This window comes from Sinocyclocheilus rhinocerous, unplaced genomic scaffold, assembly GCF_001515625.1.
Source record: "Sinocyclocheilus rhinocerous isolate Xijiao unplaced genomic scaffold, SAMN03320098_v1.1 scaffold148, whole genome shotgun sequence".
In the NCBI taxonomy this organism is placed as follows: Eukaryota; Metazoa; Chordata; class Actinopteri; order Cypriniformes; family Cyprinidae; genus Sinocyclocheilus; species Sinocyclocheilus rhinocerous.
The window spans coordinates 4,138,166-4,157,335 of record NW_015653472.1 but is presented as its reverse complement, the minus strand read 5'-3'; the positions used below and the strand labels follow the sequence as shown (position 1 = coordinate 4,157,335).

General features: G+C 38.7%; 1 protein-coding gene across 1 annotated transcript in view; it reads left to right on the top strand.

Annotated features, from left to right (window-relative positions):
* The first annotated feature begins 356 nt into the window (after positions 1–356).
* Positions 357–19,170, top strand: part of LOC107716079 (zinc finger protein castor homolog 1-like) — a 78,187-nt gene continuing 59,373 nt past the window's right edge. Inside the window, exon 1 of the mRNA XM_016522399.1 lies at positions 357–635. Coding sequence (XP_016377885.1) covers positions 587–635 — 49 coding nt within the window. The 5' untranslated portion in view covers positions 357–586. The remainder of the gene's footprint in view (positions 636–19,170) is intronic.

Genomic DNA, 19,170 nt, shown 5'->3' with positions numbered 1-19,170 from the left:
AAAAATGTCCGACTGATGTATCTAATGTGCTTGATATTTTCTCTGAGCCTTTGAGTTTTCCCTCCCTCCTCATTTTCATGGAATCGTGGAAGGCTCCTCCCCGAGAGACTTGAAAGGCTAGAAGAGCCCAAAGATGGGAAGGCCAGCCCACTAAGGGGAGGAAAAAAGTGTGCTCAGGTTCCTCCACTGCTGTAATTTCCTATCTGCCTATTCAGACATCGCCAACTGCTTGGTGTGTGTGTGCGCGTGTACAGGAGCAGAACGGTAGACCGAGAAAGAGAGAGAGAGAGAGAGAGAGAGAGAGAGAGAGAGAGGCAGGAGGAGCAGTCGAGGAAGGGGCCGGCTCTGAATTCTCTCACCTACCCCCCGTCAAACCACAGGAAGGAGGGGCCAAGCCAAGCTGCCAATCAACCTCACTCGTGGCAGCCGGCATTATCTCTGCTACAAACTATTGACAGATTACATGTCAAGGAGTTTAGTACATGATTGAGAGCAGAAAAGACGCTTATTGTCAACTTCTTTTAGTTTTCCTTTTCTCACAGACCAGCTTACATCTGATGATTTTCAAACAGAGTTCAGTAATATTATGAAAGTTACATGCTTGACAGGATTTAACTTCGACTACCCTGAATATGGTAAGTGACCCTCCTCTCTAACCTTTCTGTGTGTGTGAATGTGAGTGTCCATAGGTGAGTGTTTTAATATAAAATATGTATTGAACAGGGAAGTTGCTCTTGTTTTAAGTGTCACGTATCGTTGCTGTGAGTTTACTGTACCTTTATTTATAACTGTGTGACAAGCTGTGAGAAGATGGCAGTGTTTAATGCGATCACTCTGTCCCTGAGTCCCCTGTTTTCTTTTCTTACTTTACTCATGCCTCTCAGGAGGGGAAGAATTTAAGTAGACTACTTTCATTTTAAACCTGGAAGTAGTCGAGTTTATTTGTTATTTAGACATGGTGTATTACTCTTACCTACAGGCATTCGGCGATGTTTGAAACTCATATATCTGTGTTTATTAAAGCAGTCATGTTTGTCTGAGGTCAGGGGATTTTTTTAGTTATTATTTTTGTGATGTTGATATAACTTTATGGAGGCACCGATGTGGCATAAACATACATAGGCATGTAAAAATATTAGTGAAGTGACTGGTGTGGCCTAGGGGTTTGTTGCCAAGGGGACTGAGTAAACAAAATGCTGTAGTAACATTGTTTTGACACATGTAAGGGCACACAGAACAGATGATATCCCTCTCCGTTTTCCTTGTTCCTCCGTTTAGGGATATTATGAAATTGATATCAGTCATACTGTCCCATCCTATTTCCTAATTTCATTACCAAATAATCTGGCTTTTGGAGCTTTAGATACTATTATAAAATTAGAAATTGCAAAATGTTCCTGAAATAAATATTGCTGTTTTAGCATAGTACGTTTAGATTGTGTGGTTTGAGTTTGTTGGATTTCTATTTCAGTTTAGTCTTAAATAGAGTTCCTGAAAAATTAAACTTATTTGTTTTATAAATAGTTTTAATTTAGGCCAGAATTGTAGTGTTTATTCACACACTTGTTTGCTTGGCTTTCGATGTGTTTTACTCGATGCTGTTTAGGTAGAGTTTTAGACGTCACTTTGACACTTATTTGATTATATATTGTGGTGTGTAACTGCTATATGTTTATTTAATTTTTAAAAATATACATTTTATATTAAATGAAAAAATAGCTACATTTTTACTTGTTCCAAAAAGTTTTGAAATAGGATTGGTTGTTCTACACACACGCACAAAAAAAAAACACGATTTGTTTTTTTAGCTTGGAAAATAAATACACACATACATTAGTGAATTTTTCCAGTGCCAAAAGTAGATTTTGTCATAACTGAGAAATTCAATCAATAATTTTAGCAAGTTATTGATATGATATCTTCATCTTTTTGCCCTCAGGCAAGAAAGATTTTTTTTCTTGACACTAATGAACACTGTTTGTTCTAAAAGATAAATATTGAAAGATGAAATTAAACTAAGTGAAAATAAATGTTATTGTGGCTTCTTTTAAAGAGCATCTCTTGAACTTTAAGAAGTGGCTTCAGATTAATTACGTCATATTTATCAGAAACTTTTTGTTTTTGTGTTTGTTTGTTTTTAAACAGGATAACAGTTTGCTTTCTGTTTTATTCTAAATGAGGCACACCCTAGATTTTTTCGAATCATTGTCATTTTGCTGCATGCCCTCTGTTCAGATGACTGGAGTTATTTTATTACTCCAGCAGGTTTTTTTTCTTCATGTCGAGCGAAAGCAGTTTTAGCCTCTGTCCACTCTGAGCACCTTTACCAGTCATCTGCAAAATAGGATCAAATGAGGAGGAAAAAACAACCCAAGGTCTGCAGCCCTCAATAACCTTTATCACAATTTAGCAACAACCGAATCAATTTGATGTCTTAAGCAATAAAAAAGGCTGTTGCTGTCCTAATTCTGCAGCTCTTCGGATGACAGTAAATTTACATTTTTTAATTAAACTAGCTGGAATTTTTATGAGGGGGCTGGGCTATGCTAATGGGAATGTTGTGTGCCGCAGATTAACAGAGTTTTGAAGTACATTTGGAAGGGGGGACATTAAAGGGGGAGAGGATGCTAGGCATCACATTTAACCCCTTTTATGCTTATTTTTCCTGAGGGACCCTCGGCACACCCGGCCGCTGAGAGAGGCAAGAGCGCTCTTTAGTGAAGGGGTGATCAGTGTTGCCATATCAACTCATGCATATTCTTTCAATTCTAATCTATAATTGATGACACGCACAGATGACAGAAGAAAGGTGAGCTCCTTTTAGAAGGACATCTGAAATGCATTTTGTACATTTTGAGTCATTTGAAACAAAAATCACTTGAATAAAAAAAAAAATGTTTTTGTTAATTTGTAGGTTTTTTTTGTACATATTAAAATATGGCAAAAAATTACATTTACTAAATTATTTTTATGTAGCTGTATTTAAATGTTGAATTCATATAGCTCATACATTTTTTTTTTTTACACAAAATGCAGCTTTATCACAGTTTAATTATCAAAGTTAGTATATAAATAGTGTAGTTTGTTATTTATAATAATCGGTGCAATCTACTGTAGATTTAACTGCTATAGTAGATGCACTTACTTGTTTCATTTTATATATGTCTGTCTTATAAATAAAAAAAAGCAAAGCAATGACAGAGAGAGGGCGACTGAGTCTAGCTTGAGTTTCCTGATCAGTCACTGGTCCCCCACCATCAAAATTAACTTTGTCATCCTAATACCCCAACAGTCCCTGAGCTCACAGTCGGGCAAACGATAACGGAGGCTAATACAGGAACGGATCAATCTCTAGGCATGTGATCGTGATGCTTATGAGGTCTCTCTTCTCTTCTCCTCTCCTCTCCTCCTGTGCATTCATGCAGACGTCGGGCAAACGATAACGGAGGCTAATACAGGAACGGATCAATCTCTAGGCATGTGATCGTGATGCTTATGAGGTCAGGTCTCTCTTCTCCTCTCCTCTCCTCCTGTGCATTCATGCAGACACCAGACCCTAATTAAAACTTCAAAACCTTTCTGTCACTTATATATATGGTCTAATTGATACTCTGCTAGAAAACCTTGTAATGATAAATCGATCACAAATATCCATAGATTTATATGCTTAAAATATGCAGCTTTTGTAATTGTATAATTTTGCTGTGTAATAAATGTAAATTATTATATATTAAATTTATTAAACAAAAAAGGTTATTTAAATAGGATAATACTAGATAAGGTTTTCCATATTAATGTAAACAAATACATCACAGTATTATGTCTTTGTGAATAAGCTGGAATATTATTTGTGTAATGATATAATTTCCAAGAATGTAATTTCCCTGGCTGTAAGCAAATCCAGTTATGAACATAGAGTTCAGGTGAGTTGTGGTATCATTTTCAGTAAAACAAAAGTCAGCTATACAAAGAGAGAAAAAAAGGTATTACTATCAAGGTACCGGTGCTTCACAGGGCTTGTGGTTTAAGTTTTGCATCTCACAAAAAAAAACAAAAAACAAAGAAGCATCTACCTCACCTTTTGCAACGAATGTGCCACACGATTGAGAATTTTATGATCCGTTTTCCCCCCTTCGGTGCAGACACAACATCGAGTGTTCTTGTTTTGGCACATATGGTTAGAAAAGTTGTGGAAAGGTCTTCCTCTACACGCAGGGCCTAGCAGAATGGCTTCATTTCACGTTTATGATCTTCCACATGAAATTCTAATTTCATGCAAAGTAGGGGAGACAAATAATCTGCAGCAGCTGATACGGCATATACGAGGGGAAAAGAAGAATATGAAGAAGCAATTAGCACAGTGTGGAAGACTTTAGTCTGTTTGTCTGAAAGCTTGAGCTCCAATGGCCTCGAATGAAATTTGCATGCTCCGCTTATCGGCGCTCCCTTATTATGCTGTCTGAAAGGAAGATTAAGCCGGTACAAAATGTGGCGACTAATCCTTTTAAATGTGGCAGGGGTCTTTAAGGTGTGAACAACCCTGTAGGCAGGTTTCAGGCAGGGTTGTTAGAGAGGCTACCGTGACCCGCTCTTGACGGCTGAGTGCAGCTACAGGCTTCAGCCACTCTGACGAGTTCCTTTAGTCTGGCAGGAGTGGAGAACGGCAGCTGGATTGCAGTTAAGGGACCGATTGGCCCGAGCTGACGGATGGGTGTCTTTAGCTCCTTATCTCGGACCTAAACACACAGGTCACATGGGGTGGGGTGGGCGATAAGATTAGAGCATTGCTTTTCCGGTGGTCTTGTGTGAAATCTCTACACCGTGTGCATGTTGCATTAATCTCTTGAAGTTTATCATGTGGAATTAGCAAATTCCTTCTCCTCTACTCAGTCATGAAAATATTCACTTATTTGCTGATTTTTTTTTTTCCTGCAAGACAATCCTAAATTTTTTTTTATTCTCCCAATGATAAGCAAGGGAAATGAACGTCTTCCCTGTTGCCTTTTTTCCTCGGAGATTGTTTGCATTAGAGAGCCACAGAGCTGATATCCTGTCCTCTCTGGTAATTGACTGCAAACAGGGGTGCTTGCGTTTGAAACCTCCCCTGCCGTGAATCCTCTGGTTGTGTGTGCTTTTGCCTGTGACATTCTATTCACTTGGGTCAGTAGCGGCAGCAGCAGCAATAATTACAGTCTGTACATGATAAATCTGAAGCCCAGCTGTTGCGTTCTGTCACAGCCTGCACACTAAACCGACCGGAGAAAGAGAACAAGAGAGAGCAAAAGGAGGCTCAGGAGTTTGCTGTTTGACTGAAATTTTTTTTTTTTTAAACTCTGTAAATTGATAGGATTACATGGTTCTTGGACCCACACCTGTTAAGAGGCTGTTAACAGAGCAGTTGGCGGTCTCATGGCTAGAGATTAGAGTTTTTTTATACTCTTCTATGTGTCCACTTTTGGGGATTTCTGCCTTTACAAGAGGAGTTTTAGGACTCAAGGCTGTTCTGTCCCAGCCCCAGACTTTTGTTAAGACCAAAGTGGGGAGGCTAAGGTGTCTCTTTGGCCTTTGTGCTAGTTCATACCCTTAGTCTGTATGAGAAACCGACTGCCTGCTCTTGCTCATTGGAACTGTCTGGATGACAGGTGTGGATTTGGCGTCCTTAAATTGCTCCAACTTGAATTCTAACAAGTATTAGATCTAATGAAAAAAATTGTTTGCTTCAATTTTTATTTTACTTATTATTTAATTATAAATTTTTAGTTTTCTTTCTTTATTTTATATTTTGATAAAAATTAAAAAAATGTTAATTTAAATTTTAATATCATTATTTTAAAATATTTTATTTATATTTAATGCTTACTTCAAATTGTCTGAATGACGTTGCCTCAGACAACAAAATATTAAATTAAATCTTGTGCATTTTAAATATACATACATACATACATATCAAAGCGCTAAAAAAGTGGCTTTTATTTTATTGATCGAATAATCACTCTTTTCAAGTGAAATTAATATTAAGTTTCAAATTATAAAACTCTATATTGTTTATATATTGAAAAAATATATATATACTAAAAATCATACTAAAAGTCACCTTGACACCAGTTGGTTATTTTGATAAAAATGAAAAGAAAAAAAAATGTATATAATTATTTTAAAATATTTTATTTATATTTTATGCTTACTTCAAATTGTCTGAATGACGTTGCCTTAGACAACAAAATATTAAATTAAATCTTGTGCATTTTAAATATTCATAAATACATATCAAAGCGCTGAAAAAGTGGCTTTTTATTTTATTGATAGAATAATCACTCTTTTCAAGTGAAATGAATATTAAGTTTCAAATTATAAAACTCTATATTGTTTATATATTGAAAAAAATATATGCTAAAAATCATACTAAAAATCACCTTGACACCAGTTGGTTAAAAGTAAATGTCTCAAAAATGTCTCAGAAAAGTGAAGTTAGCTCTAAGAAAAGCTCTAGCATCATTTGTTTTCAGATTCCATTTGCTTTGATATTTTGTTATCTAATGCAATGGCATTCACACATTGTAAGTGTCAAAAAGTGACTTTTTGCAGCCACTGTATATTTTTGGAACGACCAACTTACGAAATGAGTCAAACAAGCAAGCACTGTGGCAAACGAGCCACCTGACACCAGGCTTGTGTGCTATTATTTGTGCAATTTTATGTCCATCTATTCATACACACTGAGTAATGAATGAAAGGACATGTTGGGTTGTTGAAGGCAGCCTTCATTAAATAGTGTTCCAGCATGATTTAGATATTTTCCAGCACTGCGCAGACCACGACAAATGCCATGTTACGGCTTGCACAACCAGCAGAAATAGAATGAAAATACCTGTTCAAATCTGCCCAGAGTTTTAAAAAAATGTTTTTTTTTTATTTATATATCTTACATTATGCAATCTGTGGTGTAGATCCCTGGTATGTGTGGATTGTCTGAAAGCATAAGGCAGGTAGGGGAGAGATAGAGAATGCTAATGGCTTGTTTATTTTGCCTGTATGCTGCTATCCTTGAATACCATATTTGGATTTTGTTAGTCTCAGTTACTGAGCCCAGAACCTTTCAGAGGGGTTCCAACACCTGTCCTGCCTATTGTGCTGGAATTTTCTATATTTGGCTTATAGTCAAACTCATTGGTTGGTGCAAAGGGGGAACATTTGTCAAAGTAGAGGGCGAGAGAGAGAGACATTACCTTCTGTAGTGATTTGGAAGGCTTTAAAAAAGGGCCAAAAATAATTTCCAAAAATGTATTTTACATATTCTTTGTGATAAGGAAATCTACAAAAAATATTTTATATTTTATCTAAATACATAATTGATTTTTTTAATGTATAGTTTTACAACATGTCTCTATAACTGTATTTTTTGCAACTAACAGTAATCTTATCTTAGAATGGAGGGAAGAAATTTTAATAATCGTAATTCAGTTGGATTTGATTGTCTTGATATGTAATCAGAGTATCACGATGGGAACATTATGACTTTAAAACAACCGAGCACTGATTGTTCTGAAAGTGTCGTGTCCATTGGATGCCCATCTGAGCTTCTCTACAGAGTGAAATAACCTACCCAGCCCTTAATTGCCCTTAATTGTTTGGAAATATTGTAGGCCCCTTTTCACCTGCGTGTGCGCTCCCCTCTCCCCTGATTCATTTCAGAGACCGTCCTCGGCTGCTGCAAAATGGCGTTAATTTTTTTATTACCTGTTTGACTCTCCAGCCTTATTACTGTAGCCCCTTAATGTTCTCCGTAACCGTGGAAACCAGATGAATAAACGTCCGCAAAAGAATATGAGATGATTAAACAGGTCATCCTTGCAAAACAAATTCGCTTGGTCGAGCGCAATTTGTGTACCAAGCGCCTGTCTTTTAACAGTTTGCTAACGAGGGGATTGTTTGCAAGGGTAACGGGAAGAGAGAAAAAACTAGGGAATAATGATAAACTAGCTCTGAACATGAATAATCTGTTTAGAAAAAAATATAAAATATTATACTTGGGAAAAATAAAGCAACTCAATTGTAATGCGTCAGCTTAAAAGCCTGTGTGTGTGAATCTCTATGAGTTAGTCTGTCTTTGACATCTTTTTGCCCATAGAAGGAATGTTTAATGTTCACAAACATGCACATTTGGCTCAAGCACACGTATTACAAATTCTACAGTATTTGAATGGTTATCTCCTATTTAAGGTATAGACAATACATTCTGGGAGGTATGTGGATAGTACGTGAAGACGGGGGACAAGATTCATGTCCTAACGGACCGTCTCGTTTGGAACACCTCCTGGCTCCGTCTTCGGACCCTTTCATTTTTAATGTTTTCTCCTCCACCCTTCCTCTCTTTCTTTTCTCCCATAGTGGACTTGTTTTGACCCCTTTTAAGCATATTTAACATGCAATATTTCATCTCACTATGATGGTTTGGTCACTCTCATCCCTGTAAATAAGAGACTACCCTTTGCCGATTTAGATATGTAAAGATAGGGCAGAATCCATGGCCTGAATTAAAGCTGTGTCTGTGTTCTCAGCGAGACCGCTAATGACAAACGGTGGCCATGCCGTGGTGATGTTGTTTATGGAAGTACGCCACTCAAGGGTGTTGGCTGTTTACACTGAAGCGCCACTTTCCCTCATTCTTAAAAAATAAGCCCTCCCCCAATCGTCTATTGCGTTTAATTCCCCCCTCCCGAATCAAGGGGGTGTGGATTGGTACTGAATTTGAGGTCTCTCGGGGTGAGAGCGTGACACATTTTGAGAAAGTACTGCTGCCCCAGCACTGGGGTGTGTGTGGCAGAAACTGAAAAGCACTCGTGCATTATTGATGTTTTAATTTGTGCAAATGCCCGAGTCTTTGTTAAGTGATTATAGAGCTGTAGAGATAAGAGACAGGTACTTTGGGTAGAAACAAGAGCTGGTGCCCACTTTGTTGGCCTAGTTTAGGTGCATTGCTTGACAAGGTTCAGCACAAAAATGTCAACGTGTCAAAGATAAAAAAAAAAAGAAAAGAAAAAAACCTGTTGATCTTTTGTACTTTTTTCTCAACTACACCTCTCCCATTTATGGTACAGTTTTATAGGTCTTTTACATCCCTTATCAAAAATTATTTGATGTAAATATAATAGAACTGACCTGAAAAGCCCCATAAGCAAATATTGTGTGTGTCACGCCAGCAGATGACCTTGGGAAAGAATGCAAAGTTATAATACCTCACACTAGAACAACAAACCCATAAAATAATGCTACACAAAGTGAGCTGGTTTAGGTAAATAGGAGTGAAGGACTTCGCTTTTTTCAAACCTTGATTAACAGGAACATGCGATCATAAAGTTTTCCATGACGTGTCTCATTGCTGTTGTAACTGGCAGACGGATTGTACTGGCTCTATCATTGCTGTGCACAAATAGAGTGAATCAACAGGAAAAGTGAAATATTGTAATTATGCTGTCATGCAAAGCACACGCACAAGTGCGAAGTCACTTTTTCAAATGAGAATTATCACATCGTCAATAATGGTTCTCTGTCAGTAGTGAGCTGCCATACAGAAGATGCATTAAAAGTGTCATAACTCGCATAACCCGGCCGGGCTAAAATCAATTGGAATGGATAGTTAAGCTGGCGCTAAAAATCAATGAGCAATTCATGTCCTTGATCATACTGTGTCATTTCTCTCAATGTTAGAGCCCAAAGCCTAGCAGAGCATGACCAGTCCTCCCTTTGCAGATTACAATACATATTTATCTATATTTCTTTATTTGTGTTCTAAATTTCTGCATATTTCTGCTGCAGCACCTGAATTTGCAAGCCAAGTGCATGGATGTGCTAGCCTCTGCCATGTGTAAGAAGAATATCCCGAGTAAGAGAAATCTTATCTGGCCAATCTGGACTGAACTGGATGAGTTGCTATCTCAATCAAACACTTAAAAATAGCTGAGGGTCAGATTCCAATGATCATAGTCTTCTTGGCCTCTCAAAATATTGCAATCAATTTGCATGGCATACCGAGCAATGGGAAGGCTACCCGTCCGCAGGTCCCGTAATGGAGGGCTGGGGGCAGGGACATGGCCAGACTGATTAGGAAGATGAAAAGTCAGTGTTTCAAAATAGTAATTTTGTCCTTATTAATGCCATTAGTGTAACAGTCAGCATGCATCAAATCAAAGGAGGAGAGGAGTAGCTCAGTCCCTTGTCTCGCCACTGTGACGGGACTGTGTCGAGAGCGATTTGAGTGTTTTGTGTTGACGGGTGAGGGTTTATTCTCTCTAGTCTTCACAAAACAATGCCATACATCTTTCTGATACATTGTTTTTTTTTTGGTCCGGTAAAGCTTGCAACATCATGGGTTCATTTCCCAGGGAAGGCAAGAAATGATAAAATGTAAAAAACATCTTGAAGTAAATTTGGATAAAATGCAAAATGGTTTCATTAAATAACTTATTTTTGACCAAATCACTCAGAAATTGCTAGTAAATTTTTACAAAGAAATGACAAGTAACACAATTAGTAATAAGTGTGAAATTTTGAGAGTAGAAAGACTGAAGTAGGATTTTTGTCTAAAACGTACTCCAATAATGTTTTACAATTTGCAAATAAAAAAAGTTTTTTTTTTTTTTTTTTTAGATTTTGGGTTGACTGAACGTGAAATAATCTGAGATTACAGCACAAAATGATATCATTCACATCAGTCGTGTAATTATCATGCAAAAACGAATGCAAAATGAAGGGAGGAGAATGGACACAGTCATCCACGACGGTTATGTGCTGCTGTTAATAACGCAGGCCTGTTATTGAACACAGTTGTGATAAAAGATGACTACAAATGACATTTCTGAGTCCAAGACCCGATGGAATCGATGTCTGTTAACAGGCTTGTGTCCACACGCTCATTTGAGAGAGAAACCTTAAAGCCACCTCCTCCCGTTCAGCATTTGGCAAGCGGCTACAGATATTTTTCACCCCCTCCTTTTCTGTTGGTATAATTTGTTACGTGCAACACGCAATCAAGCTCAGATAAATCACATCCTTTAAGTCTCCCCCTCCGCCTCAGTACCGTTGCTGTGCATCACCCTATTTTCTCTGCAAGCACATACACTGTTTCAGATTCTATAAAGCAAATTTGATACTAGCATCTTGGAAACCTTTTTTTGAGTTTGCTGGAGTCTCGCTTTATTAATCACGCTAAAAGTGCTAACATTGACATGTTTAACAGATTAGAGTTTTAATAATAGGCCGGGTTAAAGTGCTGGCGCATCGGAGAAGATATCCTGTCTGACGTGAGTGGCCCGAGTGCCTTGCGCTTCCCCTCCCTCGACTGTGCGGCTCTTGCCGATGATAAACAGGGGCCGGGTGGAGGCCTGCCCCTGTGGGGGCGAGCCGGAGGATTAGGACCTCACCTCCACATCACATACTGCTCATTATTAACTTACACTACAGGGAGCCGGTGCCCTCGACCCAGCAGACTCACAACTCAGGCCGTAGCCCCTGAAAGTAGTGAGATTATCGATGTATCCATATAAATACCTGACTAGTTTCATAGAGGTGCCACACTGAAGCACCGATTACTTTCTGTAGGTTTAGATGGACAATGACTGCTGGCCTGCGCTGGGTAAATAGAGCTGGGATTTAAAATAAATTAAGCAATGAGAAAGGCTCAGGTTGATCCTTTTCTTATCTCTAGTGCTGAGTTGTCAGCTCCAAGCTTTTTATGGGACTTTGGTAAAGCCCATGTGCACAAGAACAGGGACGAGTGCCTAAGATTCGCCATTCCTGCATTAACATTCAGAAAAACAAGCTGTTTATAAAAGGAAAATATGTTAGAGTTGTGTGATTGCTCACAGAAAATCAGACAAATGCGTTCAGTAAGCAAAAAAGCAGCCTTTTTCTTCATAGAAAAAGCCCTGTCCCTTTAAAAAAGAGAAAAAAGAAAAACAAACTAGTTTTCCCTCAAAGTTCAGATCATCTTTTTCCCCCCTCCTCGTTCCCAGAGAGAAATAGGGAATAACGCTGATGAGTTTTAGCAGCTTCAGCCAGGCGATGGGCGAATATAATAAGTGTTTTCGCAGACGTCACCCGTGATTATCTCATCGAGGCATTTTGGTTGAATGTGGTGGATTTAGAGGCTCCTCTATTGTGCTGACATCATCACTCTTTAACAAGCTACATTAAATCACGGCTAAAATCATCCGAAACTCTCCTGAACAATGAGTGTCTGGGAAATTTAAATGGAAAGTCTGGGGTTTAAACTTTTTTTTTTCTTGTGTGTTTGTTTTGTGTAGTATAGCATGTCATACATTGTAAAAAGAGGGAATTGGGGCAAATTCCCTTTCTCATTAAATAATTGGATAAAAGGAAAACACTGTTTTTCTATGTATGTGCAGTCAGATGAACAATGAGGGGACAGTTCTCCAATTCACTGTTTATGTTTCTGTCTTTATGCTGTTTTGTGCACGTAATAAATGTGCCTTTGTGCGGTTATTTTGCAGTGTGTGGTGTCACTGCATGATTTGAATGTAATCATATTTTATAATCTTTCTTTGGAATAACAATTTTTCTCAACACGCTATGTTCCACAATCTTACAATAATACAACAGAAATGTGTTCCACTGCCATATCTGTTTTGTTTTTCAGCACCCAATTTTTATTTGAGAGATCAAAAGGTCTTTATTTTTATTTTTATTTTTAACTTTTATTTTTTATGTATTATAATTATGTATTTATGCATTTTGGTGGTTTTATTCAAAGCGACTTTGCATTGAGCATTGAAGGTACACATTTACATTTTTTCAGTTCTTAAAAATAATTTTATATTTATATCATATTAAAATTTTATATTTTATTTACATTTAGATGTAAATTCTGTATCTATATATACAATACTCTTTAATGCTCTCTATATATAATATTTGTCTTAAAAAATAAAGGCAAAAAATCTGCCCTGCAGCATGGTGTAGATTTACATGAGCGGAGAGGAAATCCAGTGACAGGCAGACAGGTTATTTAGCTCCGCTAAAGTGGACTGGTGGTCTATGATCAGGGCACTGCTCCCACTTGCTGTTCCGCAGGTGCGAGCAACCCCTCGTTAAAGAGGAGCGCAGGAGAGCAGAAGCAGTGGAGGTGCAGCGGAGCCGTTTAAAGAGGCTCAGCGTGGGCAGAGTGGAGCGAAGTGACAGAATTAGGCAAGCCCAAGTGAGCAGGGCTGGTAGAGAAGCACTGCTGGCGCTCTGAAGGATGCAGAACTGCTGCTCAACACCAGCCAGCCAACAGAGACCCAGTGCCCCCCTCTTTCAGGGTCTTCCTCCATCACTGTCTCCTGATATTGCAAATGAAAGTTTAAAAAGTTTCCATTTTACTTTTGCAATGTAGCATATTTATGAACAAAACAAGATCTTTAATGAGGAAAAAAATGCTGATTTTATCCATCTGGAATTGATTGGACTGTGCAAAGTGGTTGTTTTTAGGACTTTGGAGGGATGGTGTTTAAAAAAAAAATATATTTTAATAATTAATTATGATTACAAGCTTTTTTAATAACATATGAATGCACAGATGAATCAGACCAGAAACCAGACCAGTTTATTGTTAAGCAAAATATTATTGTGACGAGTGGGGGCGGGGCCGAGAGCCGTGGGAATGGAGCGAGGCCGGTGGAGTAATTGATAATGAGCGACACCTGCACCACTCACCGGTCTCGAGTCTCATGGAGGAGAAAAGGGAGGAGTGACGACAGTGTTGGACGAGAGAGGACCAGGCCTGGATTTTATTTTGTGTTTTGGTTCTGTTTGTGCGCGACAGTCGTCCGCGAGGGGCTGTCGCGCTATTTTGTGTTTGTTTACTTTATTAAAGTTTTCTTTAAATGTTCGCCGGTTCCCGCCTCCTTCTTCCCGAACTACAAACGTTGTTACAATTATTAATTAAATTGGGTCAATTTTGATTTCAGTAAATGTGGATTTGGACATTTGTCAAAATTGGTAGATTTTAAATCTTTTTGGGGGGCAAAATAAAGAGGACATGATAGAGGGGTACAGGTTGTCTTTAAATTTCCCAGGCTTGGTTTTAATGTCCCAGTTAGGGCATCCAAACAGTTGACAGTTGCAGCTCCTTGGCCTGATTTTGTAAGTGTCACAAACCTTCTGAAATGAAACCCTGCAAATAAGTCTTTTCCAAAGTCACTTTCTCTCAGCATCATCACCAGTGAGGACAGCGCGAGAGGTGAGCAGCTGAAAGAAAATATGTTTAGCGTGCAGACAACAGATCAAAGCTCATCCCAGTTAGTCAGTGTTTGCGGCTTTGTATGCGTGTGGTCAAGGAAAGTGAGGGCAAACAAAACAACGTGCCATGCGAGAGTCAGCACTTTGTGTGTCTGTGCGTGTGTGTGTGGATATCAGGGTTGAGTGGTGATGCTTGGGGATGTCCATAGCACCAGCGAGGGCATGCTTTGATTTTGTCATTATTACAGGGCCCTAGTTATTTGAGCAGAGCTGGGGGTAGATTCCATGGCCAGCCCACTAACTGTGTCTGCATGTCCTTAATTCCTGTTGATGTGCAGGCCTTGGGCACTGAGTGTGATGGAGAGGACGCGTCACTAGTGGAAATTATTGTATGGCCTTTGAATATCACGTTGAAACTACGGTTGTTGATAGCTGCTTGTTTGGCCCCGTCTTAAAAGGCAAGAGACCCAGGTTGGGTATATTAGTGCCCACCGTCCTGCACTGCCTTAATCTGCCACCTGGCTATTCAAAAAATTATGTCATAACAACCTTTCCTTACATTTAACTTTTCAATTGTCAGATTTTTCAGTGAAAACTGTGCACTCAATTAAATTCCAAGAAAAATGCAATAAACCCATAACCTCAGGTTGACACTTTGTGAAAATTTAATCGCAACAATTACATTTAAAAGAGTTTTAGTGGTTTGTTTATTTATTTATTTACAGTGTGATTTGCTGCAGTGATTGTTTGATACAAGGACTGTTTGTTTCCGTTTGAGGCAGATTTTTTGTTCCTGTTTAAAGAGTATGTTTTGGTTAAAGATTTTTGTACATATTCAGTTTTTGTCGGTTGTAGGGAACAAGAAGTGAAAAGTTGCAAAATGACTGATTTACTGAACTTTTTTTTTTGTACAGGCCTGTTATAACTTTAATGTCAAGTAGAAAGAAGTCTCTTATGCTCACCATGGCTGCAATTATTTTCAATAATGTAGTGTAAAAAAGTAATATTGTGGAAAAACAAATTCAAAGTAACTTTTAGATGTTAATATATAAAAAAAATTATTTCTACTATTATGAATGTTGAAAACTTTTGTGCTGTTTAATATTTTGGGGAAATTGTGATTTTTTTTCTTCTGCATTCTTTGATAAAAAATTTTACTCAAAAGAACAACATTTATTTGAAATAGAATTTTGATTTTAACAATTTTGAACCGTAATGACAATAAGATATGTTACTTTTTAAGAATAATTCACAATGGACAGTTGACTAGTTCAAAGGTGAGGTTGACTAACTTTATTTTTTCTTCATTTATTTTAAATTTTGGTATAATTCAAATTTTCCAACTTGTTTTTTTGAGTGTATTTTTAAGTTAAATAGCCTATAGTTCTATTTTTTAAAATGCTTCTCAAGACCCCTCCATTCTTATTCCATTGCTCTCTGTCAAGCTCTTCTCGTCTTATTTAAATGCCCCCTTAGAAAGATCAGGTGAGGCTAAAATGAATCTAATTATATAGGACTTCTGATTAGTTGACTAGTCATACAGGCAACCCACCGTCTAGTCAGTTTTAGAGGAGTGGTAGGGATGTCCAAAACGAACTTTTGTCTGTTAGTTTTGGACCTCCCTACCACTCCTTTAACATTGAACATGTTTATGATTAGAGAAAGACAGTGATAGAGACAGACAGAGAGAGAGAGAGAGAGAGAGGGCAGGGAGAGAGAGATAGAGTGAAGGGAAAGAAAAAAAAACAATCTCATCAGGCGAGAGGCCGTTTGCTTAGCAAGAGCTGACAGTCTTTGTGTATGTAAATGAAGAATTTAGACTAATGGAGTTGAACCATTTCTAATTTTGTGATGGCAAGAGGATTTTGATTGAAAGTAATTAAGCAAGCTAGCTGTAAAATTAATTAAAGCAAAAGGAGGGGGGATTTTTATTGGATTGGATAGCGATATAGCTGCTGTCAGGCAGGGGGACAAATGGGGGTGACCTGGATTCTCTGCCCTCCCTCCTCCCACTTGAGACTTTTATGTCACTTTAATCTCCTTAGAGCGGCTGGTGTGCATTTGTTCGAAATAATCAAGGAAATATGGTCAGAAATTGTCAGCTTTCAGATCTAATTTACCTGACAGCCTCGCGAGTGCGGACGCACAAGTGTGTCCGTGTCGGTGCGTATGTCTGCGTGCAAGGTTTTTTTCCTGTCTCCCTCTTGTCCCTCTCTTCAGCTTTATGGAAAATGCTTTTGACAGTTTTGAGACATCTTGACTCCTTGTTAAAAAAAATGACAAGGAACTTGGTCAGGTGAGATGAACCCTTCAATGGGCCAACGCATCATGGCTGAGACCAACTTAGTGTGCATTAGTAGTACATGAAGTGTGCACTTTTAGGACATTGACAGTGTTTCAGTTCATTCAAGCCCACCTTCTATGAATGTTCAGACTGTCTGATGGAGCAACATATTGTTTTTACCAAAAATGAAACTCAAATATTCAGTATTATAAAGGTAAAATTTGAGGCACTAAACAATGAAATACTCATAATGATCAATTAATCTCAATATTGGATGCGCTTCACTGTAAAGCTACATTTACAGGTTTACAAACATTTACATTTACAAACATACAGTTTACAGGACCTTTTGAGTCACAAATACGAAGATGTGTGAAAGGACAATTTTTAGTTGAGAGAACCTAAAAATCTGCATCAAGTTGAGTTCAATTTTTAAGTTTTCTCAACTCATTTTATACAGTGTATATGATGCACATTTATATATACTGTATATATATATATATATATATATATATATATAATAGCAGTACAAGGTAAGATCAGTTCTCTCAAGCAGGGTGGCATCTGCAGACCTTGTCCCATCTGAACCCGAAAAAGACCTCTTCATTATGGGCTGTCATGTAGAGTAGCGGCCCTGAGGAAGATCAAGGAAAAGGGGGGTGGAGGTGAAAAGCTAACGTAGGGTCCCAGTGAGGCTGGGGTACGGACCGGTGCCTCTAACGGGATTAAACCCCTCTGAAAACACTCCCTCATCCTTGTCCCCAAGAGCCCCCTTCCGGCCCCCTTTATCAATTAATATAATAAAAGGAGGAACAAAGAGCTTCCCTCCTCTCCGTAATTAAACTTGTCCATCTCTGGAGGACCGTCACTGTGACGACCCTCCGTAAAAACCGGCCAGGATCATCAAATCCCAGTGTGAGTCGCAGACATGGGAGCGGACGTGTGGCCTACACTTGTAATGGATTGAGTGCTCCCTATGTATGCCATTACTGTTGAGTGGAGGGTGATATTAACCCCAGCGTTGCCCACCGAACCCCACCATTATGACATCATGTTTTCACCAGCACCTTCCGTCACGAGCTCTCAGCTCCTTATCTCTCCTGTCACCATGTGTGTGAGGCTGTTAACAAACCTGTACTCAGAGTGGAGAATATCAGGAGCTTTGGAGGAGAGAGAGAGAGAGAGAGAGAGAGCCTGGGTAGACGAGCACTTTCACAGCCAGCAGAGCTTTTTGATAGAAATTAGTTTCACACAATATGCAAATTCCTGCAATTGAAAAAGGGTCTCTTTAAGTGACAGGTTGATATGTGATTAAACGACAATTAGAGCGCTGGAAATAAGCGACGACGGCGGGTCAAGTGCTGAGCTGAAAGGTAGCAGACTATTGAGGTAACAGTCATGTGGGAGGCCAGGAACGGGATCCAAAACAAATTAGCTGCTGAAAGAAAAATGTTGGCACAGCTTGTCAATAAATGTCTAAGAGAGGAAAAATTAGATTCAGGGCACAGAAAGCATGTAAGACTCCCCATGCTAGGGTGTTCTGAGAGGTCACTCCCCCTAATCTCTATAAGATTCTGATCGTAAACCCACTTTTTAATGCAAATACTTATTTTTGACTCTTCTTCTCCTCAAAAAGCTAGACAGTTTGAGGTATCTTTAATGTTTGTATAGCGCAAAGGTACGCTATGTGGCAAGTTGCCTTACTGGGTATCACTAACAAAAAGTAAATGGTGAAGATGTAAAAGTACCTGTAATATCGCGATGGTGTTGTGTGTGTGCTCATGTGTGCACATTTGTTTGTCCTTTTGAGCGTATTCGTATAAGTAGACGCCAACACAATCCTTCTGCTATTAATAGTGTACATTTGGCTTTTTTCTCTCACTGATTTGGGTTTAATTGGCTATGTCCCTCCCAGCTAGACCCTTCCTCCCATACGTTGGGACTTAAAACTGTGTGACGGAAGGATTGCCTTTCTCTCCAAGAAGGACATGAAAGGCCTATGGCCTGTCCTGGCAGCAGATGGCTGCGGCCTCTAATCCCCTTTGATGCTGCGGTGGGCAGTTGCTCCTGAACATCTCCTGCAAAGCCATGAAAACTTGAGCTACTTTTCCTCTAACTGACCCCAATTGTCAAGGAGCCGGCAGCTGTCAGACTTGGTTAGCTGTGCCTTAACTGAGACTGAAGGGCACAGGGGGTTCTCTCTCTCTCTCTCTCTCTCTCTCTCTCTCTCTCTCTCTTTCTCTCTCCCTCTCTCTCCCTCTCTCTGTCTCTCTTTTTCTCTCTCTCTCTCTCTCTCTCTCGCTGACTTCCTGTTTTCTGTCTGTCAATTTCTGTGCATTCCAAGGGTACAGTATGACTGCGGATGCTTATGGGCCGTACATTCACAGCAATATTGTTGTCCCAGATGGTTCGTGTTCCTCTAAGAGGCTTAAATTTCACCACAGCTCACCTTAATTATCAGCATTACAAGCAGTGTAGTTTGTATTTTTCTCCTTAATGTCAAACCTTTTCCATTTATTTTATTTGAAGAAAAAAAAACATCCTAATTATCCTAAAAAGAGAAAAAAGAGAGTTTTATCATGAGCTTTATCATCTAAGGGTTTGAATAGGGTTTGAGGAGTGTTTAGGTTCACAGAGCCGTACAATTGATA